The sequence below is a fragment of the Hippoglossus stenolepis genome, chromosome 16 (assembly GCF_022539355.2).
Source record: "Hippoglossus stenolepis isolate QCI-W04-F060 chromosome 16, HSTE1.2, whole genome shotgun sequence".
Lineage (NCBI taxonomy): Eukaryota > Metazoa > Chordata > Actinopteri > Pleuronectiformes > Pleuronectidae > Hippoglossus > Hippoglossus stenolepis.
The window spans coordinates 8,154,517-8,181,295 of record NC_061498.1 but is presented as its reverse complement, the minus strand read 5'-3'; the positions used below and the strand labels follow the sequence as shown (position 1 = coordinate 8,181,295).

Sequence of the window (26,779 nt, the reverse complement as noted above, 5' to 3'; positions counted from 1 at the left end):
CTCTGACTTCAGCTCTGGTCCTGATGCTGCTCAACCAACTGCATCAAGCTTCTGCCAGTGACCTTAAAAACGTCACTCGTGATGAAAGAGGTCAGATTTTTATGGGACTCGGAAGATGACTTTAGTTACTGTTTGAGAATATATTTTTATTTGTGTGTTTTAAAGTGTATTTATACAGTTCGTTGTTTTCTATGTGAAATCTTTATATTCCCGGTTTTTGTGTGATAGGGAAAAAAAATCGTTTGACATTCCGGAAGCAGAGAAATAGGAGGGATCTGTCTGGACCTGCTGAATCAAGCTGGACATACACAACCGAGTTATGGCAGGAAGTAAGACACATTGAGCCTACAAATTAAAACGACACAAGTTATTTAAAATCATCTACACCGGGATTTATAATAAGGAATGATCTTAACATACAGCTTGTGTGTGTGTTTTATTTTTTTGCTTTTCAATATAATTTCGTGTTACCAAGTGCTTTAAATTATGACCCACTTTGATATGTGGCTCATTCAGTGGCAGATGTGGGATTTTTCTAAATCAGGGGCCTTAAAGGGGCCAATTATATTATCTGCTTCAGTAAGGTGCACATTTAAGTCTTTCCTTGGTTACTGGCGGCTTTATAACTTTGAGCAAAACATCATTGAATACATTTTAAAAATTGTTCCGTGTTTAAGCACATTGTATACGTCAAAAACTAAATTGGAATGGATAAGGCACTGGCGCGGTAAGATGATGATCATTCAAGGATTTTAATTGTCGTTACACTCCGGTTCAATTAAATTGTTGGAGGCTTCTCTCTCCATCACATATATTTATATATATATGAGTGTAAAATATGTAGAAATATAGCATGCAAAATACTAAAAGCAGCATTAAGTAACGATTTATTTTGTTTTGGATTGTTTTCCATTAGTGTGTGTGGGTTGTGTGTGTGTGTGCTAGTCACAGTCCTTGATGTGTGTGTTTTGTGCATTCAAGTCTCAGAAGGTGTTTCATTTCCATCACAACACAAATAAGTGTGTTTTCAAACAAAATGATTAACATTTCTTGTGTTTTCCAAATGCTTAAGGACATTTCACACACACAGACAGATGTACCCGAAGGCATAAATGTATTTGTTTTTCAGGATTTTAAAGACAACAAAGATGATTTCAAAAGTCTTTTGTGAAATTGTGAAATTCAATTAAGAAAAACTTTGAAAGAGGGAAAGGGGGTGGGTTTTACGTTGAAGGTTCAAACCGGAAGTGTAGTGTTTGCTCGAGTAACGGCATCAGTCGGGTGTGCGTGTGTGTGTGATTGTGTGTCTGTGTGTGTGTATACGTGTGTATGTATGTGTGTGTGTGTGTGGTGTCACTGTCGGAAAACACAGGGGTGCAAACGGGACTCCAGCACCCGACACCTGAGCCGGATCCAGGGGGAAGGGAGGCGAGACGACACCGGTACATGCTGCTCGGTCCCTGCCCGCCCCGGTGACATGGATGTCGGACTCGGGCTGTGAGCTCCTGCGGCGGGGCTGAAGGTGAGCGCTCCGCCGCCCGGTGCCGTTGCTCCGACCCGCCGCTTGTTCTTCATTTATTCCTCCTGCTGGAACAGGTGCACGTCAGCAGGGAGGACACGTTCCTCCGGTTAAAAACAAACTTTAAAGTTGCTGCGTTAACGTGGACGTGTTAACTAGCGAGAGATGTGGGCCGAGCTCGGTGGCAGAGGCAGCCGGACTGAAATATTCATGTCCGGGATGGTACAGGGAGAGTCCCCGGGGCTCCGGACACAAACACCACGGCGAATGTTATCAGCGTGGGCCCGTGTGTGAATAATGCTGAGGTGGCAGAAGCCTGGTCCCATCCTCCCCTCTGTCATCCTGCTGTCAGCCGGATGCTGACTGTCAGAGCCGGTGTGGAGACAGCTGATGGAGCCCCAGACACCACGGCACGCCTCAGCTACACAGCCCTTACGGTTACAGTTACTACTACAGTTACAGATACTATTACAGTTACTACTGAGGGTAAAGAAGGTTTGGGGCTGACCTGTATTCTCAGTATTCCCTGACTAAGCAGAAAAACATGAACCTCCTGTGCAGTGTGCTGGAGTTTAATACAATCTGTTTTAGCATCAATGTCAAGCTCCGAGCCTTAAAGCAACCCTATGTAACTTTTTATTTGAGCAACAGCGCCCTCTGCAGCCATACGTGGTGATTAAAGATGCTTTGAGACAGGACCTCCGGATGATGCCTGGGGAATTAAGCTCCTTTCTACGTGCACTGGCCTTCGCAGATCCCCCTTATTGTCCCCCGTGAACGCAAATGTCTAAGTGAGAGTCACTGCAGTTTCTGCAGACTTTCTCCACCTGGCCCCCTTGTATAAAGTCCGTAGAAAGTCAGGAGAGTCCAACAAATATATGATGCTGTTGTGAACGTCCCGCTGCATTGTGCATTTGTAACAAGCAAAGTCTGAACCTAATTCTCCGGGCTTTACAACAGGTCATGTCTGAAAATGGCTTTAGAAATCGACTTCTCATGACTCCATCGCTAACTATCGTGTCTGCTGCAGCGGTGTGTGCCTCTATGGCGTGTGAAGACTCCCGTCATACGCAGTGAGAGCTCAGGCAAGGTGCGCGCAAGCAGGCAGGTTAGCTAGTGACCGACAGGTACGCCAGCAAAGTTTTTCATTGGTTGTGTTTATTAAGCTCTTTTCAGACATGAAGTCAGAGAATTTGGCCTTCACTTTCTCTGGAGGTTGCCAAGACAGATACTGGTATATAAACGATATAATGGCTTTAAAATTTATTTTTGAGTGGAGCATTTAATAATTAAAACACAAACTTGAGAGTTCTCTTTGGGATACAGTTTCTATTATGCTGTTAATGTTGAAATAGCCTCAAGCATATTTCTTACTACTTACCAGCTGACATACACTTGCTGTGCAACAACTCCAGACACAAAGGGAGGTTGTTTACACAAATAATACCGTGAATAGATGCGGTTTATTGTGCGGTAAACAGTAAACCCCCCCAAAAACTAAAACTGTATTTGGTGTGAACACCCCTTGGCTTTTAAAGCAGCACCAGTACTCCTCGGTACACTTGCACACAATGTTTAAAGGTTCATGTGTCAGGTACTGTTCCCAGTACCTTTTGTAGAACGTGCTACACACTGGTCGTGGGTTGAGAGCACAGACTGTATAAGGATGGACGATGCATCTCCACTTCCTCCCACTACACAGAAATGAAGCCATGTTCATGTTGTTCATATTTATATAGAGTCTATGCATTTCCCAAAGAAGGTCCCATTACGTTTTGGAGCAGATCTGGATAGACAGGCTGATCCTGGAATTTGTTCATGTCTCTCCGAGCTCTCCTCAACAAGTTTTACAAGTTGTGTGAGTGTAAATCCGTCACAAATCCAAAAATACTTTTTCGTTGACCAAAAGTTTGTAATGTAGATGTATGTGTAGCTTTAGCTTCGCTTTAAATATGTACACACAACCCCACTGAGTCACAAATGAAGTTTCATTGTGCAGAGTTCACAAGAACCTTGTTTTTCATGCTTCTTTGTGGCAGTTCTCTCTTCAAGCCCCAGGCTTGTTAGTATACAGTGCAGATAAAAAGGAGTGGGGGGGTGGGGGGTCTGTATTGGCTCATCTATCCAAATGTCACCTGACAACTTAATTAACGTAGCCCAGAGGTGAGAAGCTGAGACCCTAGTAGCTTGTGGCTTCTATTCTTTGAGCCAAATATTCCACGGTGCAGGTTTCAGGTTCCTGTTAAAGGTCTTTCATTTTGGCAGGCGATTTGTTAGAAGTTTGTGAAAAATGTGGAGTTTTCTGTGGGTCACAGGTATTAGACAGAGTTTAGGATGGTGTTTCAGGCCGAAAGGATGTGAGCCGTTTGATAAAAGAGCGAAAGGTCAGAGAAGAGAGGCCGTGTGCGAGCACACTGAGGTGTTGACAGCATAAAAGATGAAGCTAGGAGAAAGGAGTGACAGGAGTCTGTCCCCTAACAGCCCGCATGAAGGAGCCATATCAAACTGGCCCGGCTCACCCTCTAATCACATACAGACCAAAATAACCGCTGGATAGTAGCACAGTTATTGTTGTTGTGAGTCCACTGGAATCAGTTGTGTGTCATATTGAAAATGCCAGCCTGATGCTTGGGTGACATATTTTTCAGTTTGTGTGTATCTGGAAGGAAGAGACACCGTGTCAGTCCATCCTGGGTTATTAAAGTGGTTCAGTCGAGTGGCACTGAAGGAGTTGGCATATGCAAACAGCCCAGTGGCTGCTAATATTCAGTAGTTCAGTCTAATGTTGCTGTTTTAGATAACTAGGTGTTTTTAGACTTATTTCCAAAAGAAAAAGTCTGAAAATGTATCAAATCTGTTCCGTCTAATGTAATAACAGATTATTGTAGAGTCAATTATTGAATTTGGATTAAATGTGCGTCCATATGGTGTCGGAATAACTGGAACAATTAGTTCCCACTGGGGGAAATTCATGTGAATGCCATCTCAAGTCGGAACAACAAACTGTATCTCCATCTTTCATTTTTTATATTTTATAGACTAAACAAGACTTTAATTGAAAGAGGATCATAATAATTTTTTGTTAAGATGATTGGCAACTGCAATAAAACACCAGCCCCCTTTTACATGTGACGCATGAAGTGTAAAACTCTGACCAAAGAATCAACATCCACGGTCACACTTTTCAAAGTGTAAGCCAAATGATGACAACCTCTAAGTCCCCTCTCCTTGGTCCTGCCTGCACTTGGTGCCAGCAGCCCTCCTGTCTGGGCCCTGGCATCAGGAAGTGGGGTGCCTGCTTAATCAGGCAAAGGTAAACATGCCCTGTGAGGGGAAGAGGAGGGAACATTCCTCAGACGGAATGGGGAGTATGTGACAGAGTGTTCAGCCAACATGAGAGCAAGGTTACACACATGGAGAAGGTCCAGAGATACAAACGCACATGTCAAAACAAGAGAGGGAAAATGAATCAATGGGTTCTCCTGTATTCAAAGGGAATCAGACAGAAGCAAAAAAAAAAAAAAAGATGTTTTATTAGATTTGCTTTTAGCGTCCTTTGAGCCTGAAAGGTAAGATCCCATCCAAGCCTCTTCAAAGCCGCACGCTGAGCATCAGAGAGCTGCTTCACTTTTTGCTCAACGTGAAGTGTGTCTCAGACGAGTGAAACACTGGTGGTGTGACATGCTGATCCCAGTTCACCACTGATGTTGGCTACATCTGTTGGCTACTGATAACAGCGAGGAATTTCACACTGATGGAGTCAAGTGTGTTTGCTTTACACAAGTCCTTATTTACATAGCTGGTACGTGTGTGTGCTTGTGTGTGTTGTGTACTAAAGGAGGGACATGTTTATACACTAGAACAGTATCCACAGAACTTGTGAATGTGAGTGTGGTGCAGGTGTTGCAGAGGGGAATGTAGGTACAGAGCAGAGGGGATTGTGGGGCTTGAGCGCTGCGGTAAGGACACTGCAGTAAGTTCAAGCACACAGGTGAGAAAGGAGGTGAAGTGTAGGTGATGGTCTGTGCAGCCTTATAGTGTCTTTTTTATCTGACTCATGTTTTCTTTCTCTCTTATATCATCCTCTCTTCCTGCTCCTTATCTCTCCCATGACATTTTCATCCTGAACACTGTCCTCCCTTCCTCTTCTTCCCAAAACTCCCACCTCCTACTCCACATTCAGAGGATGGGCCCAGTGTCCCCCTGCCTGAGGAGATGTCTCTGGGTCGGCTCCTGCGGCGCGCCTCCTCCAAGGCCTCGGACCTCCTGACCTTCAACCCCGGGGCCGGGGGCTCATCGCTACGCTCGGGACTGGACGGCGAGATCATCTTCTCCAAAAATAATGTTTGTGTGCACCCTGCGGAGCCCCTGCCTGGCCTGGCTGAGCACCACCCAGGTTAGGCCAGAGTGATGTTGAACTGGTCTTTCCAGCTGTTTTTCTTTGTGGTATAAACACAGCTGCTGATTCAGGCCACAAGGAACATGAGAACTGGACAAAACAGGAGACGACAAGTTACACTGCAGGGCATAATCTACAAATATACACTAGAATCTTATTTTTCCCATAATCTAATTTAAGCTCCCTCATAGATAAGATTGAAAAAGGATGTTTACAGCTGTCAGCATCATTCAGGCTTTTATTTTCACATACTTCGGCCACTATGTGCTGCCGCTGTAAACATGCAATATTTCTCCTTCGACTTACGCTTCTGTAACACAGAGTGAAATTATTTTAACCTGGTTTGTTTTTCTCATTTGTGCATGTGAAGGATGTACGATTTTTTTTTACCCTCAACAGTATGACAACTAACAGCATTTCCTCACATTCCCATTCCTTACCTCCTGTGATTCTCCTTCTGTCTGAGTGTGGGTGTATTTTAAGGTTGTTACTCGCCCCTCAGGTTTCCCTCCCTGTCGTCATCTCACTGTGTGCTTATCTCTTCTTGGGTTTCATGTTTGCCTGCTAATTACAAAAACTGTTGTCCTCTCCTCTCATGTGACCTGACTAATCCCAGCAGAACTCCTCCTCCTCAGGTAATGCTTGTTTATGTTGCCCCCTGCAGGCTACCTGTGTGTCCACGTGGAGAAGGATGAGATTCTGGGCACCACTCTGATTCTGACCTGGGTGCCCAACTCACGCATCCAGAAGCAAGATGAGGAGGCGCTGCGCTACATCACGCCCGAGAGCTCGCCTGTACGCAGGAACGCACGCCGCCGAGGCCGACGGTGGGGGATGTCGTTACTTAAAATGTCTCTGGTCCATTTAAACAGATTATTATAAGTTCTAAATTGAGTTTGAAAGTTAAAACACAGAAAATCATTCAGAAACAATCTCCCTCAGTTTTGATCATGATGATGATCCTTATTAATATTTAGAAGCGGAGATCTCTGTCTGGTTCTTAAGTGTGAATTCATTTTCAGCAATCAATGTACTAAAATAGTCTCAGAGTAATAAGAAAGAAATTTGTTTTCTATGATGTTCAAGCAGTCAAAAAATTATATTATGTTCATTTTGTAAAATGATCCATATCAAGTAGATTCCTCAGTATGTCTTCAAGCAAGTTATCAGTGGAGTTTCAGGGAAAGCTTCACTATAATGAAATTTATATCAGTATTATTCATGATAGTGATGTGTTTTAAACCAACCATCCCCTCCAGACCCCACTCCCGTCCTCCAGCAGCGCAGGAGGAAGATGAGGAGGAAGAGAGGAATATTATCAGCAGCACCTCCACAGAGAGCCACAGCCTGGTGGTGGAAGCCGGAGTGGACGCCTCCTCACACCCGCACCAGCTGCCCTTGGCTGTGGAGGAGGGGGACGAGGGTTCCTGCGAGCTGTCGGACGAAGTGAGCAGGGACAGCACCATGGGTTCGGACTCTGATACCTTCTCCTCCCCCTTCTGCTTGTCCCCCGTCAGTGAGGCCCTCTGCGAAAGCAGCGGCTCCGTGTTCCTGGACAATGAAACCAGGTCAGTGAAAGGGTTGAAATGATCCATATTGTTCATACACAGCAGAGATTAGTTCATTCCTTATCATTCAGCAACAAAAAACATTCATTAAAAAATAGTCAGATGAAATGATGCAGTTGGGAGGTTTTTGAGGTTCTCCTGGGGAATTCTGTTCAAACAAGTTATCAAATAACTTGTTTAATTGTCTATAGAGGAAAAAATACCAATTTAGTTTACATTCAGTAAGATGTACAGCCAGATAGACGTATACTGCTGTAGCAGAAACAATAGTCAAAAGTTAGGGAGCGAGTCACAGAAAAGTCGACCTCTAGCAGTTGTCAGGCAGTGCACGTTCATGTGTTTTGGGCCTGTAGCTTTGAAGAGAGCGCCGATGGGATGCATATTTTCAAATTGTAGCCTGCTCGTGCTTTTTCCAGAATTACCAAGCTTTAATTCATGGCGGGGGCCTCTTCCAAATCCATTTAATGTATTTCTTCACCAGCAATGATGATGGCAGGGTCTAATATTACCTGCCCGCTCTGATTGGATCAGTGGACCAATTCCACTCTTGTTAATTATTACTTTAAAAAATATAAAAAATAATGTGAAAATGTAACACAGTGCGTTGTAATAATCCTGTGGAGTAGATATAGGTTGTGTAAATTATGGAGAAAAGTACCTGGAAATAAATCTACAGTGAAGTACACATGAAAAATGTACTAAAGCACAGTAACAAAGTGAATGTACTTTGTTACGCCCCATCACTGACTTACTGACTGAGTTGTTATAATAATAATCTAGTTTTCATCTGAGAAATTGTTAATAACATGTTTTAATAGTCTCTCGTTGCACACTAACCCAGAATGTTCTTTGTTACACAAGTGACCATGTTAATTATCTAGTGTTGTATCTATTACTTTAACCTGCCACAAGGTGGAGCCAAAAAGAAAAGAATTGATTTCATGAGGAATCATTTACACTCTTTGGCCGCATGGTGGCTTCCTGCACTATGTGAGGAGCAGGTAGATGACTTCAGTAGTGGCTGTAACATGACTTCAAAGTGGGTTCACTTCATTTGAAGCAGATTTCAATCCAAGTGTTTTATAATGACGCAGAGGGAACAAAATAAGTCCCCAAATCCTACAAACCCAAGACCTCAGCACTTCCAGAGAGCGTTCTCTAATCAAGGGAGCCATCTGGACAGTGACTGTGCTGCAGCACGGACCTCGCAGCCCTTTGACTTAATGATTCCCTCCTTGGTCGTTTCCTCACGCAGCTATTCGGCCTGACATGTTGCCCAGAATGTGTGAGTCTGTGTCGAGCACACAGAGAGAGAGAGAGAGAGAGAGTGAGAGAGTGAGAGAGTGAGTGAGTGTGTGTTTAACCACTCTCAGACCCCAGCCTGCTGTAAGTGCAGTCAGTGTGTGACTTGGCAACGCTCTGAGCTTCACAGCTTCTAACCTTTACTCTGTCCTTCTCTTCCTCCTCTCCCCTGTGCTTCACTCACTATTAGTGCCTCTCTTCAGCTCTCTGGCACTCGTATCCATCCTCTTCTCTGCCAGTTTTTCCCTTCTTCTCCCCGTTTCTCCCTCGGCCTCCGTCCGTCCACTCCTTCCTCTCTCCATTTTGCATTTTTCTCTCGTGCTCATTCTCTCCGTTTTTCTCAATAATGTTTCTGTCTGTGTTGCCCACCTCTCAAATATCTTGCCCTCCTCCCCTTCCCTTCCTAAAGTCTGTGTGAAGCCCTTTGATTCCCAGTGCTCCCGGGGTTGTTGTGCTGGGCTGAATGTCAGCTCTCCGGATTAGAGGACTGAAGAGACCGGAGCAGCAGCCAAAACCCTGGAACCCACTCAATCTCTCTTTCTCTCTCTCTTGCTTTAATTGACACTGTTAAGGGGCCAGGAACTGGAAACATGTCACTTGGAATCACTCAAAGAGAAAGAGCCGCGTATGGGAGTGCGAGAGCGGATGAAAAGGGGGCTGGGGGGGGGTGGGAGAGGGAGCGAAAAAGAGAAATCCACAGCAATCTCTGTCAAGCTTCTTAACGAGTTTCTTAAAAGTTCAACAGTAGTTTATTATGCCACTCTTCTTCGCTGTCTTTACTTTTAGCTTGAAATTATTCGTCAGAACTGTGGTTTTGTTTTACAGGGTCTAATTACGATAGATCTAATGTCGTATTTTGACACTGATGAACAGAAAAAGACCTAAAAGTGATTAAAATTCAAACTTTTTAGCTTTGTATACACCTGTATCTGAATGAAACTAACCCCTCACATGTATCATGAGATCCTGTTTGAGGGTCCTGGCCGTCTTTCTAGAGATGAGCCTGACATGTAGAAAGTTCTGGAATTGAGTACATCTGATTTCCTGTACAGTATTTTGATTCTTTGGAAGTTGGAACACTACACGAGGAATACAAACGGTACTGACCACTCTCCAGTGTGTGCCAGCAGAGCCCGCTCAACCCCCTTCACCCAAGCCCTTCCTCGTCTCTCTGTTCCCTTCAGGGATTAGCCGAAGGGCCTGCGTGTCCCCAGAGGCCTGTCGCACTTGGTCCTGGTTCACAGGATGACCTGGCAGCACCTTCCCCCTGGGGTAGAGGCTGCTTTATGTGGAGAGAGGTGTTATGAAGAGCCTCTGGGCAGTTTGATCCAGCCCTGGCCTGGTGGGACAGGAGCCTGGCTTGTTTACATAATGTACTCTGTGTACAGTCTATGATGTGGCTGCTGCCTCCATTTGCTGCCCACAGTACATGGATAGAATCAGGCTGTTGACACTGACAGACGTTGTTAATCATTCATTGAGTTTCCGCTTGAATGCAGCACAGCGGGTGATCCATGCTTAAATGCCAAGAATCGTTTGCTTTCTGACAGATTTCCAAGTTTTTTTTTTCCCTTTTATTTCAATGGGAAAAATGTTGTTGCATATGCACTTGAAGCATGCAAGAAGAATGAAGGAAACGTCGGCTGTAAATGGCCTAATAGGCCTTTTAAACACCCTGAGCTTGACAGTCATAGGAGTCATGAAAAAGTGAGTACGGTAGTCCTTTAAAAGAGCCGCTCCACATTTTGCTTAACTCCCTTAACAGAGGTCTCTGTGCCTCTGTCCCAGTCTCCTCCTATTCCACAGTCTGGTCTGTGGCGTGATACATTAGACAGAGAGCAGTAAATCACCAGATAGCAGAGGAAACTGTGCAGCTTGGATTGATCAGCCATGTTATTTTCCCATCTGCTTACAGGGAAATGATTAGCCAGACATGATTGATTCGTGGTATAATAGATTAAACCTGGCCTGCCTCCCTCGTCTCAACCAAAATACCAACACGACACTTGTGTTTGCCTGTAAAACTGTATATTTATGATAGTTTCCAGATGAAAAAATGATGTGTAATTTTTACAAAGGGGTACTTTTTAAATTCAATCATTTACAGAACGAAGACGGATTTTCTTTAATTAGAGACAATATCAACACATTCAAATTAAATTAAGTTTTTTACAAATGTGTATTTCAATGAAAGTAGTAAACAAATCTTCATTTAGACGTCTACATCTCAAATATCAGTGCAGAGCATTTCATATGTTGGTCTGTTTCTCAGCATTAGTGTCTCTTGAGACGTGTTTGCATTATGGTCATTAGCTCTGGTCAGTTCACTTGTGTCTGTGTGTGTAAAGAGAGAGAGACATAAACAGGCCAGTCAGTGTCTCTTATAACTGAAGAGCTTCTGTGTGTTTGTGGTGGTGCAGGGTGCGTGTTTGTATTGGCCACACATGTAGATTTGTCTGTTTTTCTGGGTTGTGTGTGTGTTTTCTGTACATATATGCATTGTGTGTGTGTGTGGGTCTGTGTGTGTGTGTCTCTGCTCCTACAGCAGAGGAACCGTCAGCTCAGGTTTCGGTGCCGGGAACAACATGCTGGCCATGGGGGAATGACAGGGGAAATTGGACGGCAGACAGTGTGATTTGTGTGTGTGCAGATCTCCTTATGTGTGTGTGTGTGTCCTCAGAAGCCTCCATGCATTCCTCCCATTCTCAGCCCATTGGAGGAACCATATTGAGACGCAAAACAACAAGGCAGAACTGAGCTGGGGATAATCCTATATGTCTGCACAATTATCACAGGCTAAATGCTGCTGGCTACTGTCTACATGATATTTATTATTAATGTCCCACATAGAAGAATAGATCTGGATCTGACTGTGAGGCACAAGAGAGGAGAGGTTTTTGTGCAGAGAGGATAAACGGCGTCTGAACTATTCATGGAAAATATGTCTCAGTTCGCATTCAAATTCCCCCAAAAATCGGAGATCCTGATTCACAGAAAACTTGTGCATCTTTTATTTTAATTTTTTTACCAGAGAGCTGTGTGAGGAGGCCATGACCAACTCAGCCAGCTCGGCCTCCAGCCTGGACAGCCATGCCCCGTCGGAGAGCAGTGGCCAGTCGCAGGGCGTGCGCTGGGAGGAGCAGCAGAAGGTGCTGGCTCTGGAGCAGTTGTGCGGAGTTTTCAGGGTGGACCTGGGTCACATGAGGTCGCTGAGACTCTTCTTCAGGTCAGTCCTGTTTTCCAAAGGTCACAGGGAGGTCAAGAGGTGTCACCTCATCTCGCTACTGTGCAATGCTCCACGCTGTGTTGCCGGGTGTGGGACGGTGTCGGTCTGGTTTATGATGATAATTTGAAAATAAGTGGAGGATATTATTATAAAGTAAGAAATACAGGCTGTGTCTTTTAATACATTAATAACATATTGCTTCGATGGGTCTTTCTGTTGTTTTCTTCATTGTGTTGCTGCAGTGACGAGGCATGTACCAGTGGCCAGCTGGTGATCGCCAGCAGAGAGAGCCAATATAAGATCCTGCACTTCCATCACGCCGGCCTGGACAAGCTGGCTGAGGTCTTCCAACAGTGGAAGTGCTGCAGGGAAACTCAGCTCAAAGACCAGGTCGGGTTATGATCCAAAATGGCTTAGAGTTTTTATTGCGAAGCAAATGAATTTTTCAGCCTTTTGTTTTTGTGCCCAGAAATTTTACCCAGGTGATTTTTTTTTTTGTCTTCTTAAGTCGGTTGTCTCTCTACCGTTCAGGTGTCAAATGAGAAATCCTGCATGCAGTTTTCCATCAAGAGGGCCACGCTACCGTCAGCGGAGAGCCACCCAGAGGAGAAGCTCTACCGGCGGCTGGACGTCACCACCTGGCTACGCCATCTCAACCACACTGGACAGGTTGAGGAGGAGTATAAGCTTCGTAAGGTATGTCTGTGCATACATTCATCTTTTTTTAAACGCTGTGGGATCAATTAGATAAACAAGTCATCCAATACATTTGTTTCTACTGCTGCTAACCACACAGTCAAGCTTCACATTTTCTGTTTCTTTTTTCTGAAAGTCATTTTGAAATTCAACTACACAGTCGGTAACTTTCAGTTTTAATCAGCTCCCCTATTCTGTAAATAATGACTGGGTGGGTCTCGGCCGATTCCTCCCTGTGAGTCACTTCACTTCTGTGAAATTGACTCTACTGAAGATTCACCATCTTACTGAAATGAGTCAGTGGCAGTTTGTCTGTGACCAGGACGTTTCCTCAGTAAACACAAGTGTAGAAACCTAACATTGCTGTATCTGCTGGACGGTGGTTTTTTCAGGAAGTTTCAGTTGTGCAACATTTTGCAGAACTCATCTAAGCCGTTTTTTAGACGTGAACTCAGAGAATGCACAATGGGGTCTGGATATTCTCAGGAGTTTGCCTTTCACATATGACCAACACAGCAGGAGATAATCTGGTCAGACGCGTTCACAACAACACTGAAATCTCCGGAGCGTTCAGGTGATGGGTGGCGCAGCAGGCAGAACAAATTAATCTGTTTTTGTTTACAGCACATCTACGCCGGCGTCGGCCCTTATCACCAAAAGCTCATCTGCATCATTATTTCTGCACACGCCCACCACATGCTTTCAGTGAATCCTTCACAGAATCTCCTGCTGTGTTCTCTCATGGGCTCATTCGGACATTATCTGGAGTTTTTACTGGGGGGGAAAGTGCAAAAGCAGCTGTACTGTACCTTGGTGTGATGACAGCTGAGTGCATGTGGCATTATCTACGTCTCATATGTGCTTGTCTTGTTTGCATGTTCCCTGTCATCCTTTTGAAGTGATCCCCACTGTGTGACCCCTGTTTGCCTGCTGGGTTTTTGAGAACACTCCCTTTTTTGCTCACCGTGTTTGTTCACCTCCCACTCCTCACCAGGCCATCTTCTTCGGTGGTATTGACCCATCCATCCGTGGCGAGGTGTGGCCCTTCCTGCTGCACTACTACAGCTACGACTCAACCTCCCAGGAGAGGGAGGCTTGGAGACTGCAGAAACGCACCCACTCTCATGACATCCAGCAGAGGAGGTGGGGAAGTGTGTGTATGCAGTGTAGAAATATGGCTGCCAGTGATCTGTGCCACAAAAATGAAATGCATCAAGGCATTCCAAGGGTTTATTTGACGTTATGGAAATCAATTTATGTTAAAGCGTCCGACCGAGACGCAGCAGTATTTTGACACGTGAAGCGGCAGATAAACTGTCACATGGCTGCAGTATCGGCTGCCAAATGCTCAGTCAGTCAAACATTAAACCATATGTGAGTCCATTGTGGCTTTTTCATCGGAGCCGCTGAGCAATCAATAGGCACAATCAGGGAGGTGTTAAGGGGAGGTGCCGGGTGTGAAATAAAAGGTCTCTGGAGAAAAAACATGTCAGTGCTTATCAGATCATACTCTCTCATCAAACGCCGCTCTGGTACGCACATGCACACACGTCACCCACACCAGCACTTCCACAAGGCTTTATTTATCTCTGCCCAGCCATCAAAAGGGTGAGCGCGCACATATTCAAACACATTCTGCCGCTGTGTCTGAAATGAATAAGATAATTTGACCCGTTTCATCTGTATGGCCTATTAACATTTTGAGTACATGAGAAGGTCTTATTAAAGTCAGGTAATTACAGCCCCTTGTTCTGACTATGATATGGATTCCTTTAAAGACCACTTGACTAGAGCAGCCTCCAGGGCCACTGGTTGATCATTAGGAGTAAGGATACATGTCTGTGGTTTTCCTCCTCGTCTCCTAACCTCCTGTCCCTCCCTCAGCTCTGATCACTGAGCGGCTAGAAATGGAAGCAATGCAGCTCTGTAACAAAGACCAGCAGGCAAAAAGTGAACAGAGTGAGGAAAAGTGAAAGAGAAGAATAGTGAAGATAATGTCATTGTGGGAAAAATGCTACAGAAACTCTCAATGACAGAGTTTTAAATGAGATTATCTTTCCTTTTTGTTTATTTAGGTGTATTTATTAGTTTTCCTGTAACAAACTCTACACAATCTGAATTTGTTGCATTTAATTGCTGGTGTATTAGAGAGTGAAATTCCAAAAAGCCCCATTTTTGGTTAAGATTTTTGGAGACGAGACAAAGACCTAAAATACACCTTGACACACTGTTTGTTCAGACAAATTACAACTGATTATTCTCATTATTGCTTATTTCACAGTCTTAAAATATCCAAGATCTTCACATCTGAACACAACACAGAGTCGGATCCGAGCCCGCGGTCGCTGCAGGAAGTCGTGCCTCCGTAGGCGCTAACAGGGTTTTTCTGCTTAATCTTCTGCAGTTTGACTAATTACTTAACAGGTTTAGTTCAGACTGTCTTTTATTTTTGAGCTCGAACGTAATAAATCTCATTCGGCATCATGAATGGGATCATTTTAAACTCAAGCAGAAACATTTCTCTTAAAGAGGCATCAGTCACATTGATGATCTGGTGCTTCTTTTATATGCATTTCATTTTACAATTGATTGGGTTTTGTGCCGTTATATCTTTATTTCCTTGTTAATATTTCTACGGATGGACAACGCAAACAAACTCAGAATACTAATGCTGTGGTTTGCAGTATTAGTCCATGCTGTATATATTAGTAAGGGCCAGTGGTAGTTAAAAATTGACAATGTTCCTGTTTATTTTTCCCATGTTAACACCAACCTGAGCGGTGAAAACCAAACTCCAGAGCAGCATCCTCTAGAGAGAGAGAACCATAGAAATGAGGCCGGGCAGCGTCCAATGACACAAGCGCACGGTGCCGAAACTAAACAGTTGCGTGGCATTGCATCAGGTGTGCGCTCATTATTCCTGGTGGGGCCACATGGAAAACAAACAGTGTTAATTAAATCCCCTCTGCTTGTTAGGACTTGAGTACATTAGTGCCATACACAGAGTGCATTGCTAATACAGTCCCTAACATTTAGAGGGATGGTTGGGGGTTTTATGGTTGTGGTATTATCCTCAATGGAGTGCTTGATGGTGAAATAACCCTTCAGACTACTGCTCGCCCACCCCCGTGTTTTTCAGTTTGTTTTAGCAAGGTATTAGGTTTTTACACCAGAGTAACATTTAAGGTAAAGAATATTTGAAAGTGTTTGTAATCCTAATTAGGCATTTCCTTGGAGATTGTGCTGTAAAACTTTCTTTTATCGCTCTTTACTTTCTAAGCAAGTTAACTTTGGACACCAGTTAAGAAAACAGCTGCAGTGTCTTTTTTATCTAACTTTTCTACCCGGTGTCTGCGTGTTTTCCTCAGACTGTCCATGAGCCCAGAGGAGCACAGTGAGTTCTGGAGAAAGGTCCAGTTCACAGTAGATAAAGATGTAGTGAGAACAGACCGCAGCAACCACTTCTTCAGAGGAGAGAATAACCCCAACGTGGAGATCATGAGGTTAGACCCACTTCTCTTTGCCCCCCACCCCCCTCTCCACTCCTGATCTCTATCTCTTTCGCCCTCTCCTCCTTTCACCTTCTCTCAAACCATCCTTATCATTCCAATTCCTCAGTCCAGTGCACAGGCGTACCTATTCATTTCATATTTCAAACTCTGGGGGAGCCACAAATGAGTTTCATGCTTTATTGACTCTGACTAAGCCGTCTGAGTACTTTTGATGCATACTCAGAGCTAATGGCTTTCTAAACGAGGAGCAAGAGGATTTAAATGGCATATTAGTTTAGTGACTCTCATCGAGGCTCCTTGTATTTGTCTAGGTAATATGTCTTCTTCTGTGTCTGTGGTGGGGTGATAGCTGTGCCCCACATGTCCAAATACAAAGCACTCATGCTTCCTCTGTTATCTCACATCTATTGTCCTGATGCTATCTTCAATATTCCAAATTCAAAACCACTGCAAAGTCCGCTTCCTCAAAAACTCTTCGTCCTTTTTCCAAATGACATCTATTCACGTCTCAGTTAAACAATAGAAACGTCCTCTGGGTTTTGACTTTGTTTATACAACACTTGCTAATGCATGAGGACTGCCAGGGAAGTCTCCTTCAAAGTAGTAACCATATAAAAAAAAAGGAACAAGAGAGATCATTAATTATCTCCCTAGTTACCAGAGGAGTTGGCATAGCAACCCCTAAGCAGGGCTCGTCATGTTTTTCTGGGCATCACCAGCAGTGCTGAAACACATGCTGGATCATTCAGAGTGTTTGGGTGGGACCGTACTTTGCAGTGGTTTGGCTGAGCTGTGGGGTCGTCAACATTTCTATAAAGGAGAGTCAAAATGTATGTGATGCTTTATTGCCCCGTCATGTCAGTGTGTTTTCTGCTGAGAGATGTAACGTCGGCACTAAGATGTCCGTGGCTGTTCTTGCCCCAGGCGGATTCTGCTCAACTATGCAGTCTTTAATCCAGACATGGGCTACTGCCAGGGCATGTCTGACCTGGTGGCCCCGCTGCTCACCGAGATCCAGGATGAAAGCGACACCTTCTGGTGCTTTGTCGGCCTCATGGAGAACACCATCTTCATCAGCTCCCCGCGGGATGAGGACATGGAGAGGCAGCTGGTAGGACGTTTCTGTGTGCGTCTTTGGTTTTGGTGAAATGTGCTGACGTGGAGATAAAGGGGCCAGTACACTTAGTCAGAAGTACACGAGGGATGGTCAAACAGCTTTGGAAACTCCCTCCCTTCACACCTTTCTGGTTTCAGAATTTGGAGGGTGGAGTGCGTCCAATCATTTCTATAAACCTCTGACACCAAGAATCAGACAGTTACACCCACCTCTCGCTGTGCAATGCGGAGAAAGAGGGTGTAAATGTTTGCCTTAAGCTTTATTCTTTATTCTTTGCACAATAGATTCTGTCCCTTTTTTATATGTGCAACCGACGAAAATGATTATTATATCTGCCCCTTTTTTATGAAATCTCCAGACTATAAGCACAATTGACTTATGACATGATCCTTCACTTAAGCATGACCCAAATGTCTGTGAGAAGCTAAGCAGAGAACAGTGGGTCACAGGAGGAGAGGCTCGCATCGAGCAAGCCGATTGGTGGATCCAACATCCTGTCTGGAAATTTTCTCAATTCTTTTTCTTTCAAAGTTTGGGCGTACATTTCAGCCTAATGCTGCCAGAAGCAAGTATATGAGGAAATGAACTCAGATTTATGTCGACCATCTTGTCGCGGTTTTGGGCATTTTCCATAAAATTTTAATTTCAAGCTCGTTTCACAGATGTAGTAGTTTATTTACGCTGCCACTGGGGGAGATTGATTTCTAAGTCCTGATTTCTTTTAATGTTTCTGGACATAGTGGTTTGTTAAATGTGACTCTGCTTCCTAGTGGACACACACGTATAAAGAGAAACACATGCAGCCATGTCCTTATGACTAACGTTTGTAACATGGTGGGTACTGATCCTGACCTGCCTGCAGATGTACCTGCGGGAGCTGCTGCGCCTCATGCTGCCCCACTTCCACCAGCACCTGACCAGGCTCGGGGAGGACGGCCTCCAGCTGCTCTTCTGCCACCGCTGGATCCTGCTCTGCTTCAAGCGAGAGTTCCCCGACACCGAGGCTCTGCGCATGTGGGAGGCCTGCTGGGCACACTACCAGGTCAGGGCAAAGTCTGCACCGCTCCTTTGCATACACCAGTTCGTAAGAAAAAAACACTTTGCATATGTGAGTGGGCGTTTGGCAGTGTTTGGTTTCACTACAGGCATGTGAGGATTTTATCAGGACACAAACAAAAACGAATTGTTAGATCAGAAAGAGCTAATGTTATTCTTGTGTCACTACAAATGATTTGTAATCCTGCTTAATGCCTTTTATTACCTCTTTTAATTCAACAGTGATAAGATTTATAAAATTCATTAGAATCCAGTGACTTTTCAACCTCACACTGATGCAGTACATGTTTCATCCAGTGAACTCGTAACTGTGTCGTGTTCACTCTCAGGACACAGAGTTTAACACCTCTCCTTGCTGAGGTCAAATATCACTGCCATCTGTTCAGACTCTCTGCTCTCTCTCTAATTACTGTTACTTTTCGGTGTATTTTTATTATTATTGTATGATTTCAAATATGATTATCGTCTTTACCTATTTTTTTATTGCGTCCTATTGTATTAAATCTATGTTTTTCAGGTGAATATATGTATATATGTGCATTAAGGACAGAGGTCTGAGATCATGTTCTCAATGGACTCTAAGTGTAGATCTCTTCATCGCCCTCTTTCCTTCTCTTAACAGACGGACTATTTCCACTTGTTCCTGTGTGTGGCCATCATTGTTCTCTATGGGGAGGATGTGACCGAGCAGCAGCTTGCCACTGACCAAATGCTGCTCCACTTCAGCAACCTCTCCATGCACATGAATGGAGAACTGGTGCTAAGAAAGGTTACTTACTACTTTTTTACCCTCAGTCATGTCCCGACATCAGAGCGTGTTTAATTATTTATTTTGCACCTCTGTAGACCGAAAGTACACGAGTACCCATACATAAAGTATTAGAATAATCTGTGTTATGTTATTTCATGTTATTTTCATGCTGTACTAGACGCTGTCATGTTTGCATCAGGTCCAATGCTGCAGCAGAGCAGCTCTGATGCACTGTAACCTGCCCGCAGAGGCCGTGAGCTGCTGACTGGTCTGCTGCCAGACCATGCAGAGGATTTATGATCTGCATCTCTGCTATTGTGTCTGTGCCTTCGCCCTCATGTTTATGGATGCTGTGTTAGCACTGCTGCAACCACAGGCAGTGAGTTCATGTTAGCATGCAGAACACACAACTCCTTTTTGTTGTTGCCCGAGATTTTGCATCCAGCCTTTCCGAGAGCAGGCGGGGCAGCTTCTTAGCTCTAGGTAAAATAGCGCAACTGCAACCTTGACAGCAGTTTTTTGATTTAGCTGGAAGTCAAGGCTGTATTTCAATGTTTCAATCCACTAGGTCTGATATGTGCCACTGTTTTGTGTTTGTCTGTTTCTTCACTCTTCTACATTTAGCTATTTTAGTTAATGCTGCCCTCTCTCGCCCCACTCTCCCAGGCCCGCAGCCTCCTCTACCAGTTCCGCCTCCTACCCAGGATCCCATGCAGCCTTCACGACCTTTGTAAACTATGTGGCCCGGGGATGTGGGACAGCCGCTACATCCCCACTGTGGAGTGTTCGGGTGAACACCCAGACTCACAGAGCTGCCCCTATGGAGGCACGTCCACCCCACAGCCCTCCTCACCCTCCCCGTCATCTACACCCTCACCTTCTCCAAACCCCACCCCCACGCCTCCAGCGGAGGGCAAGAGAGGATCCAAAACCCGGGAGATTTTCACTTTCCGGAAACAGTCCTGAGGCGGAGGTTATGGGGAGTTAGTGCAGCCGAGTTTTGGATCCATCCTCTGGATTCCTGAACTATTTGCTGACCTCTGACTCCTCTCTCTCCACAGTCCCAGCTACTTGTTCCACTATCGTAATGTGGACTTTTTTGTCACTTGATCCTTTCCTGTGGTGCATTGTGGAGCAATGCCTTACCAGAATGTTATTTCAAACGTTGACTGAATATGCGATGAGGGTGGTTCGCTGTTCGACCGGCTGGAGGTCAAGGGGCTGCTTTCCCCTGGGAGCAGGATGGACAATCACCAGCCACTATGTTGGTCTGGAGCTACTTCAGGTTTTCGACTGCTGCTGGTCTGGCAAACTTCCATGGGCTTTGTGGGCAGTGGGTCACACAAGGGTCTGAGGCAACCGGCCCGATTTCTCTCTGACTCTGACCACGGGTCAAACCAAACTGGAGATTCATTCACAGGACTTGAACTTGAAGTATTGAAAATGTTGCTGTGTTCTCACAAAGGAATATTTGTGTGAATATTGAATCATATTATGTGCACATCTCCAGTCGGTCAGAACAGGACATTTTTAACATGAAATACAAACCCTTGGTGTTGACAAAGAAATGTTAACCCAGAAATAGGATTAATGACAAATTACTGGAACATTTAAGTTTTGTTTTATTTTTATTTTCCAACAAGTGAATGTTTGCGTTTATATCGACAGTAACAAAAATATTTAGCAATATTATATCCTTGCATGAAAGATAATTTCTATATAGAGGGCACTGTATGTTTTTTTTTAAAAACACATAAGCCCCAAACAGAGATTTGTTTACACGACAAACACTCATGTCGTGATAGGGCTCTGCATATTTCCTCATCCGATTGTGGTTGGGAACATTCTCATCTTTTGTTTTCTGACAAACGGGAGGAAGCTAGCCGTATGTTTCCTTCTGATAAACTCTGACGCAGATGTTCATGTTACCTGTCGTGCAATAGGAGCTTCACCATTTACACGTAAAGCATCGTAAGATATAAAATGACTTTCCTGTCACAGGATTGGACGGATACGACAGCACTGTCTGCCGCAGCGAGCATAGATCATGTTTTATCTTGACGGAGAAATTGATGGCCTCCTGTTTTACTTGAAGTTTTGTCGTCTACGTTGAACCATGTTTAGGCAGGGTTGTGAAAAATCTGTTTCTTTTTTCCCTCCTGCATCATCTCCACTCTCACCTGAAAATGAATGACACTATCAACACTAAGAATCAGTCCACCGGAATGTAACGTGTTTTTGCTTCTTCTCACTCAAATAGAGAAGCGTGAAACTCTTCTGTATGTGTGTGTGTGTGTGTGTGTGTGTATAGAAACTGATGTGACCTCTAAACATCTGGTAATGAGTCGGAGAACAGCCGTAGAAGGCCTCCCCCTCTGACCAGTCTCTTTAATTATAGCAGTCGTCATGGGGAGAAGTAGGCAGAGTAAAGAAGAAAGAAAAAGTTGGCTCTTTGGACTCCTTAGAGAAAACAACACTCGAGAGAGATGGAGAGAAAAGGGACGATTTAGGCCTCGTACAAAGATGAATAGTGATCTGCATCTTGCTTCTGTGATTTGCAATTCCCAGATGTAAAGATGGCACCTGGAGGCTTTCGCCCCTGGGAGCTTCTGAGTCCTGGGGACAAAGACATCTTGAAATTGGTGTTAAAATGAAACATTAGGACCTTCAATCAGCCTCCCTCCACCCCTCTGTCTCACTCTCTCTATTTTTTTTGTCTCTTCCACTCTCACTCAGCAAGCAGTCGCTGCAAATGACATTCATAACTGCTCCTTTTTCCTATTACTTATCGCGTGCAGCTGCTCATTGGAAATGCCCGCAGAGTTTTGAAGATTGGGCGGCTGCATTGAAATGAGCATAGTCGGAGATGTACGATGGGATAATCAAAGTCCCTCTCTCTCTCTATCTCTCCATCAGTGTGTGTGTGTGTGTGTGTGTGTGTGTGTGTGTGTGTATACGCCTCTATGATCTCATGAATTTGATTGAAGTCTTCATAGAAATCGCACTGTCTGCACAGGCACTGTAAGTCACATGCTTAATTATCAACGACTCCCATTTAAAGGGGTTGTAAACCAGTCACTACTGAATGTACAATGTTGCTGTTGAGCTCCAAGATATGCTGATATGTCTGAACTCATGTTCTCATTAAAAATACAAAATACAATCATACTTTCATGAAACATTGGTAGAAAATGTTTTCACCAATACTTTTCTCATTAAACACTGCTGAAGTAATTGGATCAAGTCTATGTATTCATTGTATTTTTGGAACATACATAACAAACAACATGTAACAACAATATATGCATCAACTTTATTATATACGAGCTTATGAAATACATGATCATATATCGTAAATTCAGTGATGGAGAAATAATGATATATTATCCAGAGGTATATGTTTTAAAAAAAATCTAAATGATGAAAGACATTTTCTAATCTTATAAAAGATAAAATAGATCTTCTGACATCCATACAGTAATAAAATTAATACTCAAGGGATCATTGTGTCCATCCCATACATTATATATCTTTATTTCATCATATTTTTTAAATATTACTATTGATATTACTTTAATGTTAAAACCTTTTATTTCTTGATACATTCATTTACAAACTTTTAGAGGAAAATTCACTCAAGCACAGACTCAATAAAGACAATATCTTCTTAGAAAAACACAACAAAAAGACACAAAATAATAGCACAAAAAGATGCACGATTACCATAAATACATGTAAAATGATAAAAATGAAGAGGTTATATTATTCAAGGTCATTTTGTTCCTTTGTCCCTCCGGGGGTCCCATATGAGAGGAGCGGGGGGCCTCTTACTGGTTTGCCCCGGCCCATTTTCTCATAATCTGTCCATTAAGAGAAAATGGGCCTCATTTAAATGCAGGACAACTCAACCTGTGGTGAAGAGCGGCCACAGAAGCCACAAATACTGGATCATGTTAAATTGTAAAACGACAAAACAGTTGCTTTTGTGGAGAAGAATCATAAAAATCAGTGCAATGACTCTGTAGCAGTGTGGGAAAAACAAACAGTGTTATAAACATATTTTTGTATTTAACTTTCTTCAATGTTTTACTTGTTCTTCCAGCAGCCCTCACATCAATAACTGGGCGCGAGAGAAGAGAACACCGCTGTGCTAATTAATTAACCAGACTAGCTCCGCATCAGCTGGCAAGAAGATTTAACTAAGTAGAAAAAAATCCAACAATTAAGCTTGTGTTTTTTCATTTGAAACAAGAGGAGACAAATTACCAGAGCACGCACAGGCACTGCAGATTGTGGAAAACCTTAAATAACCTCATATAGAGCACATAGGGCTTTATTTTTTATTTTCAATCTTTATTCAGCTCAATTTCTATGCCTGCCTCTGATCTCTAAGGCGAAACTGGGATATAAGCTGTGGTCCTTTGTAAAGTCTCCTCTGCAGTCCGTCGTGATTCATCTTTCAAACTGCTGCAGTGCTGATCAAATATAGTTGATAACGTTTCAGTGGCGTTTCTGTCTGCAGCTGCAGTTATCTCTGCTTGTGGAGAAATATTGGTTTCCCTTGCAAAGCGGCTCATTTGTTGGCCTTTTCTAGATTTTGTCAGCCACTGTGCAGACCGCTTTTCCTTTTGGGGGTTGCAGGGCTTTCTGGAGCCAATATCAGCTGAATCTAGGCAAGAGGCAGGGTCTCCCATAAAACCGTTTAATAAATTTGCAGTTACGTGTAATGCTTTTATCTCTTAACATCAGAATTACACCTGACGGGCTGTCGTCCTTCCACGCCAAAGCACAAAGACTCCTACGTTCCCCCGAACAGCTATAAAAAATGATGTTGTTTTTAAGTGTGCTGCCTTTAAACTCTGCAAAGATGAAAAAGACGAGGTGTGAATTCTGGCACACGGGGGATTTCCTCTGCAGCTCTCTGACAAACAATACGAGGCCTCCCATGAGAAAAGGCAGCGGAGGCAGACGATGCGTTTCCCAGAGTTTAACCCTAAACGATCTGGCAGTCTTATCAGCCTCTGCTACTTGTTGTGGCTGTTTGAGGGTGTGCGTGTGTGTGTGTGTGTGTGTGTGTGTGTGTGTGTGTGTGTGTGTGTGTGTGTGTGCGACGGCGACGGCTCAACCGCCTGACACGGCCAGCTGTGGAGATAGCATCAGACACCACAGTCAGGTGGCTGTTTCCTCGAAAATGAAAAGGAAAGACTTAGGGCTGTGAGTGGTCTTTGAGGAATATTGCTCCGGCAGCGCAGGTATTCAGATTTACTTGAGAGTTGTTTTAGGAAAACAATACCTCAAACCCTGTTTGTCTTGAAGTCCAGAGAAGATCCTGAATGTATGTTTTGGGCCACGGTCGACGCACTTCCACAGCATCCAGTGACTAAGTAGTGGTTTCATGGCCCTAAACCCCCTTTCTCTCCTCCTTGTCTCTCTGTTTTAACCACTCACTATATTACCACGATGATTAATGCAAGACATCACCGGGATGAGTATAATGGGTTTCAAAAGGAAAATGAGTTGGAAATTACCTCAACCTTTACCCCAGGGACCCAATCCATTGCAAGCAATTCTCTACTGTACGCGTGATTATTCCGCCATCCAGAGACCCTGTTGCCTCTGATGTGGGGGCCGGGCCTCCCTGCAATTACAACCCATTAGCCCCTGATTGATAGCCTCTCTCCGGGCTAATGCATTTCTATGGCCGAAAAACAAGATGGAGGGAAAATGACAATAAATACATAAATGAATAAAATGCCACTTCTCGTTACTCAAATCCGTGGCCTCCTTGAGTGACTAATAGAGTTTTTATCCACAGATTAAAAGAATGACTGTAAGTGTGGGGGGCAGTACGGACAGCTGGCGTCATAAAAACGGTATCATGCCGCTGTAAAGTCTACCTGACGGCCGCGGTGCTCGTTGGAGGCACTTTGCTTATTTCCACGCAGCATTAGATTAGACGACTTTTAGTGCGTCGTTAGGATTGATAAGAGCCGTGAGTCAAAAACGAGTGTGTGGAATGATACACCCGAACTGTTGTCCTCACTAACGACGGTATCACATGCGCCACACGCACGCTATCAGTTGCCTAGGCAAAGCACTTGGAGGCTCTTTGTGGCGAGATACCCTTTCTCTGCTCTTTCAGCCTTTGCAGGTGCCGTGTACATGTCATTGCTTCCAAGAAAGCACCTATAAAAATAAGCCAACACTTAGCTCCCCTCGTTGGATTACGGCTCCTCCTCCTCCTCCCCCACAATTCTCTCCTTTCCCCTCTGACTGAGCGACAGTGTGGGGGCCTGCGCCACTCGCCTGTTGTGAGGCCCTGCATCGAACGTCGGGTTATTGCCCCCTAATTTTCAATTACGGCGCTCGGCATCCACACCTGGAGCAGGCCAGGCTGGGAATGAGCTTTAGCCCATTAGGATGGACCTCCGGCTGGGCTGTTTATGGAGGGGGCTGGGGTCTCCCCTCTGGAGGTGTTAATGGACCTTCCAGGGGTACAGTCAGCAGCCTGATCCATCAGCGTCTAATGGGAGAATAAGACGACCGCTTCATGCATGCATTGCTGTTTGGATTTAGGCGTTTGATACAACAATATGGAAAGCCATATTCAGCATGCAGATTTCCATGTTTCCCCTTGCAAGTTCTGGCAGGAAATTTCTGAGAAAGAATTTACATTTTATTTTCCCAGAGGAGTTCTTGTCATGTACAGTGCAATGATAAATCAGTGTTATATATGAAAATCCATTTCGTACGATGGTTTACATTACACAGTAAGGAAAACTCCACCAGTTAAAGTTTTAGATTAGATTTATTTAGAAGACATCGAAAACATACAAAGAAAAATGACAAATACTAATATACACTGCAGCCCAGTGGGCTTATTTAAAAGCCTCTACCTAAGTATTTTTATAATTTAATGAAGCTAGACAATAATCACATGCAGATAATAATAAGACTATACCCATGAGAGGCAACAAAAATAACAACTATAGCCGAAAACAAAAAACAGCAACACTATTATCAATCCAAAATAAAGGATAAACACCCGAATGTGAGTGTGTGTCGGGGGGAAGTTTGATTTTATACGCATGCATTGATCCCTGAGCAATAGTAATCAAAAGTCATTCCATAATTTAGCTCTCTAATTGAAAATGGACCTCTGCTGCTGACGAATCTCGGCGGATGAAGATCTGAAGATTGTCGAGTTGTGCGTCAGAGTTGCATCAGATATCAGTGGAAAGCCTGTGATACAAACTGGAGACACGGAGAAACCAGATGAGAAACGTGGGGGTCGTCACCTATTGAATTTACTCAGGACGACATATTGTAAGTATGAAAAACCATGTGCTACTGCCGCCAAGATTTGTAACGGCTTAAGAAAGAATCTGCTCTCTTGAATTATTGCCTCACTCCTCTGTTAAAGTTCCCATCCTGCTCTGCTCGCACACGATCTCCCAGCTTCAGACTCTTAACGCAACGTGCACCGTGATATATTCAGAGAAGGTGCAGCACCGAAAGAAAACTACTACAGCTTGAATGTTATTTGCTTGTACTGATACCTTTTCTATACGGTAAGTGATTGAGTGTGACAGCAGACATGCACAGGTCGCTGCCACCTGTATCCTCCACTCTC

General features: G+C 44.0%; 1 protein-coding gene across 1 annotated transcript; it reads left to right on the top strand.

Annotated features, from left to right (window-relative positions):
• Window positions 1-1,277: 1,277 nt before the first annotated feature.
• Window positions 1,278-22,390, top strand: tbc1d16 (TBC1 domain family, member 16). Its single transcript, XM_035181371.2, has 13 exons — window positions 1,278-1,522; window positions 5,703-5,915; window positions 6,583-6,745; window positions 7,178-7,486; window positions 11,820-12,014; window positions 12,257-12,404; window positions 12,546-12,710; window positions 13,705-13,853; window positions 16,079-16,213; window positions 17,147-17,333; window positions 18,202-18,381; window positions 19,018-19,164; window positions 19,813-22,390. The coding sequence occupies exons 2-13, from the start codon at window positions 5,735-5,737 to the stop codon at window positions 20,110-20,112; spliced, it is 2,259 nt and encodes a 752-aa protein (XP_035037262.1). The 5' UTR covers window positions 1,278-1,522; window positions 5,703-5,734; the 3' UTR covers window positions 20,113-22,390.
• Window positions 22,391-26,779: the final 4,389 nt, after the last annotated feature.

Coding starts and splice junctions, on each gene's coding strand:
- tbc1d16 (XM_035181371.2), top strand. CDS start 5,735: ATGTCTCTGGGTCGGCTCCTGCGGCGCGCCTCCTCCAAGGCCTCGGAC. Junction 13,854..16,078: donor CATGACATCCAGCAGAGGAG/GTGGGGAAGTGT, acceptor TGTTTTCCTCAG/ACTGTCCATGAGCCCAGAGG. Junction 19,165..19,812: donor GAGAACTGGTGCTAAGAAAG/GTTACTTACTAC, acceptor CCACTCTCCCAG/GCCCGCAGCCTCCTCTACCA.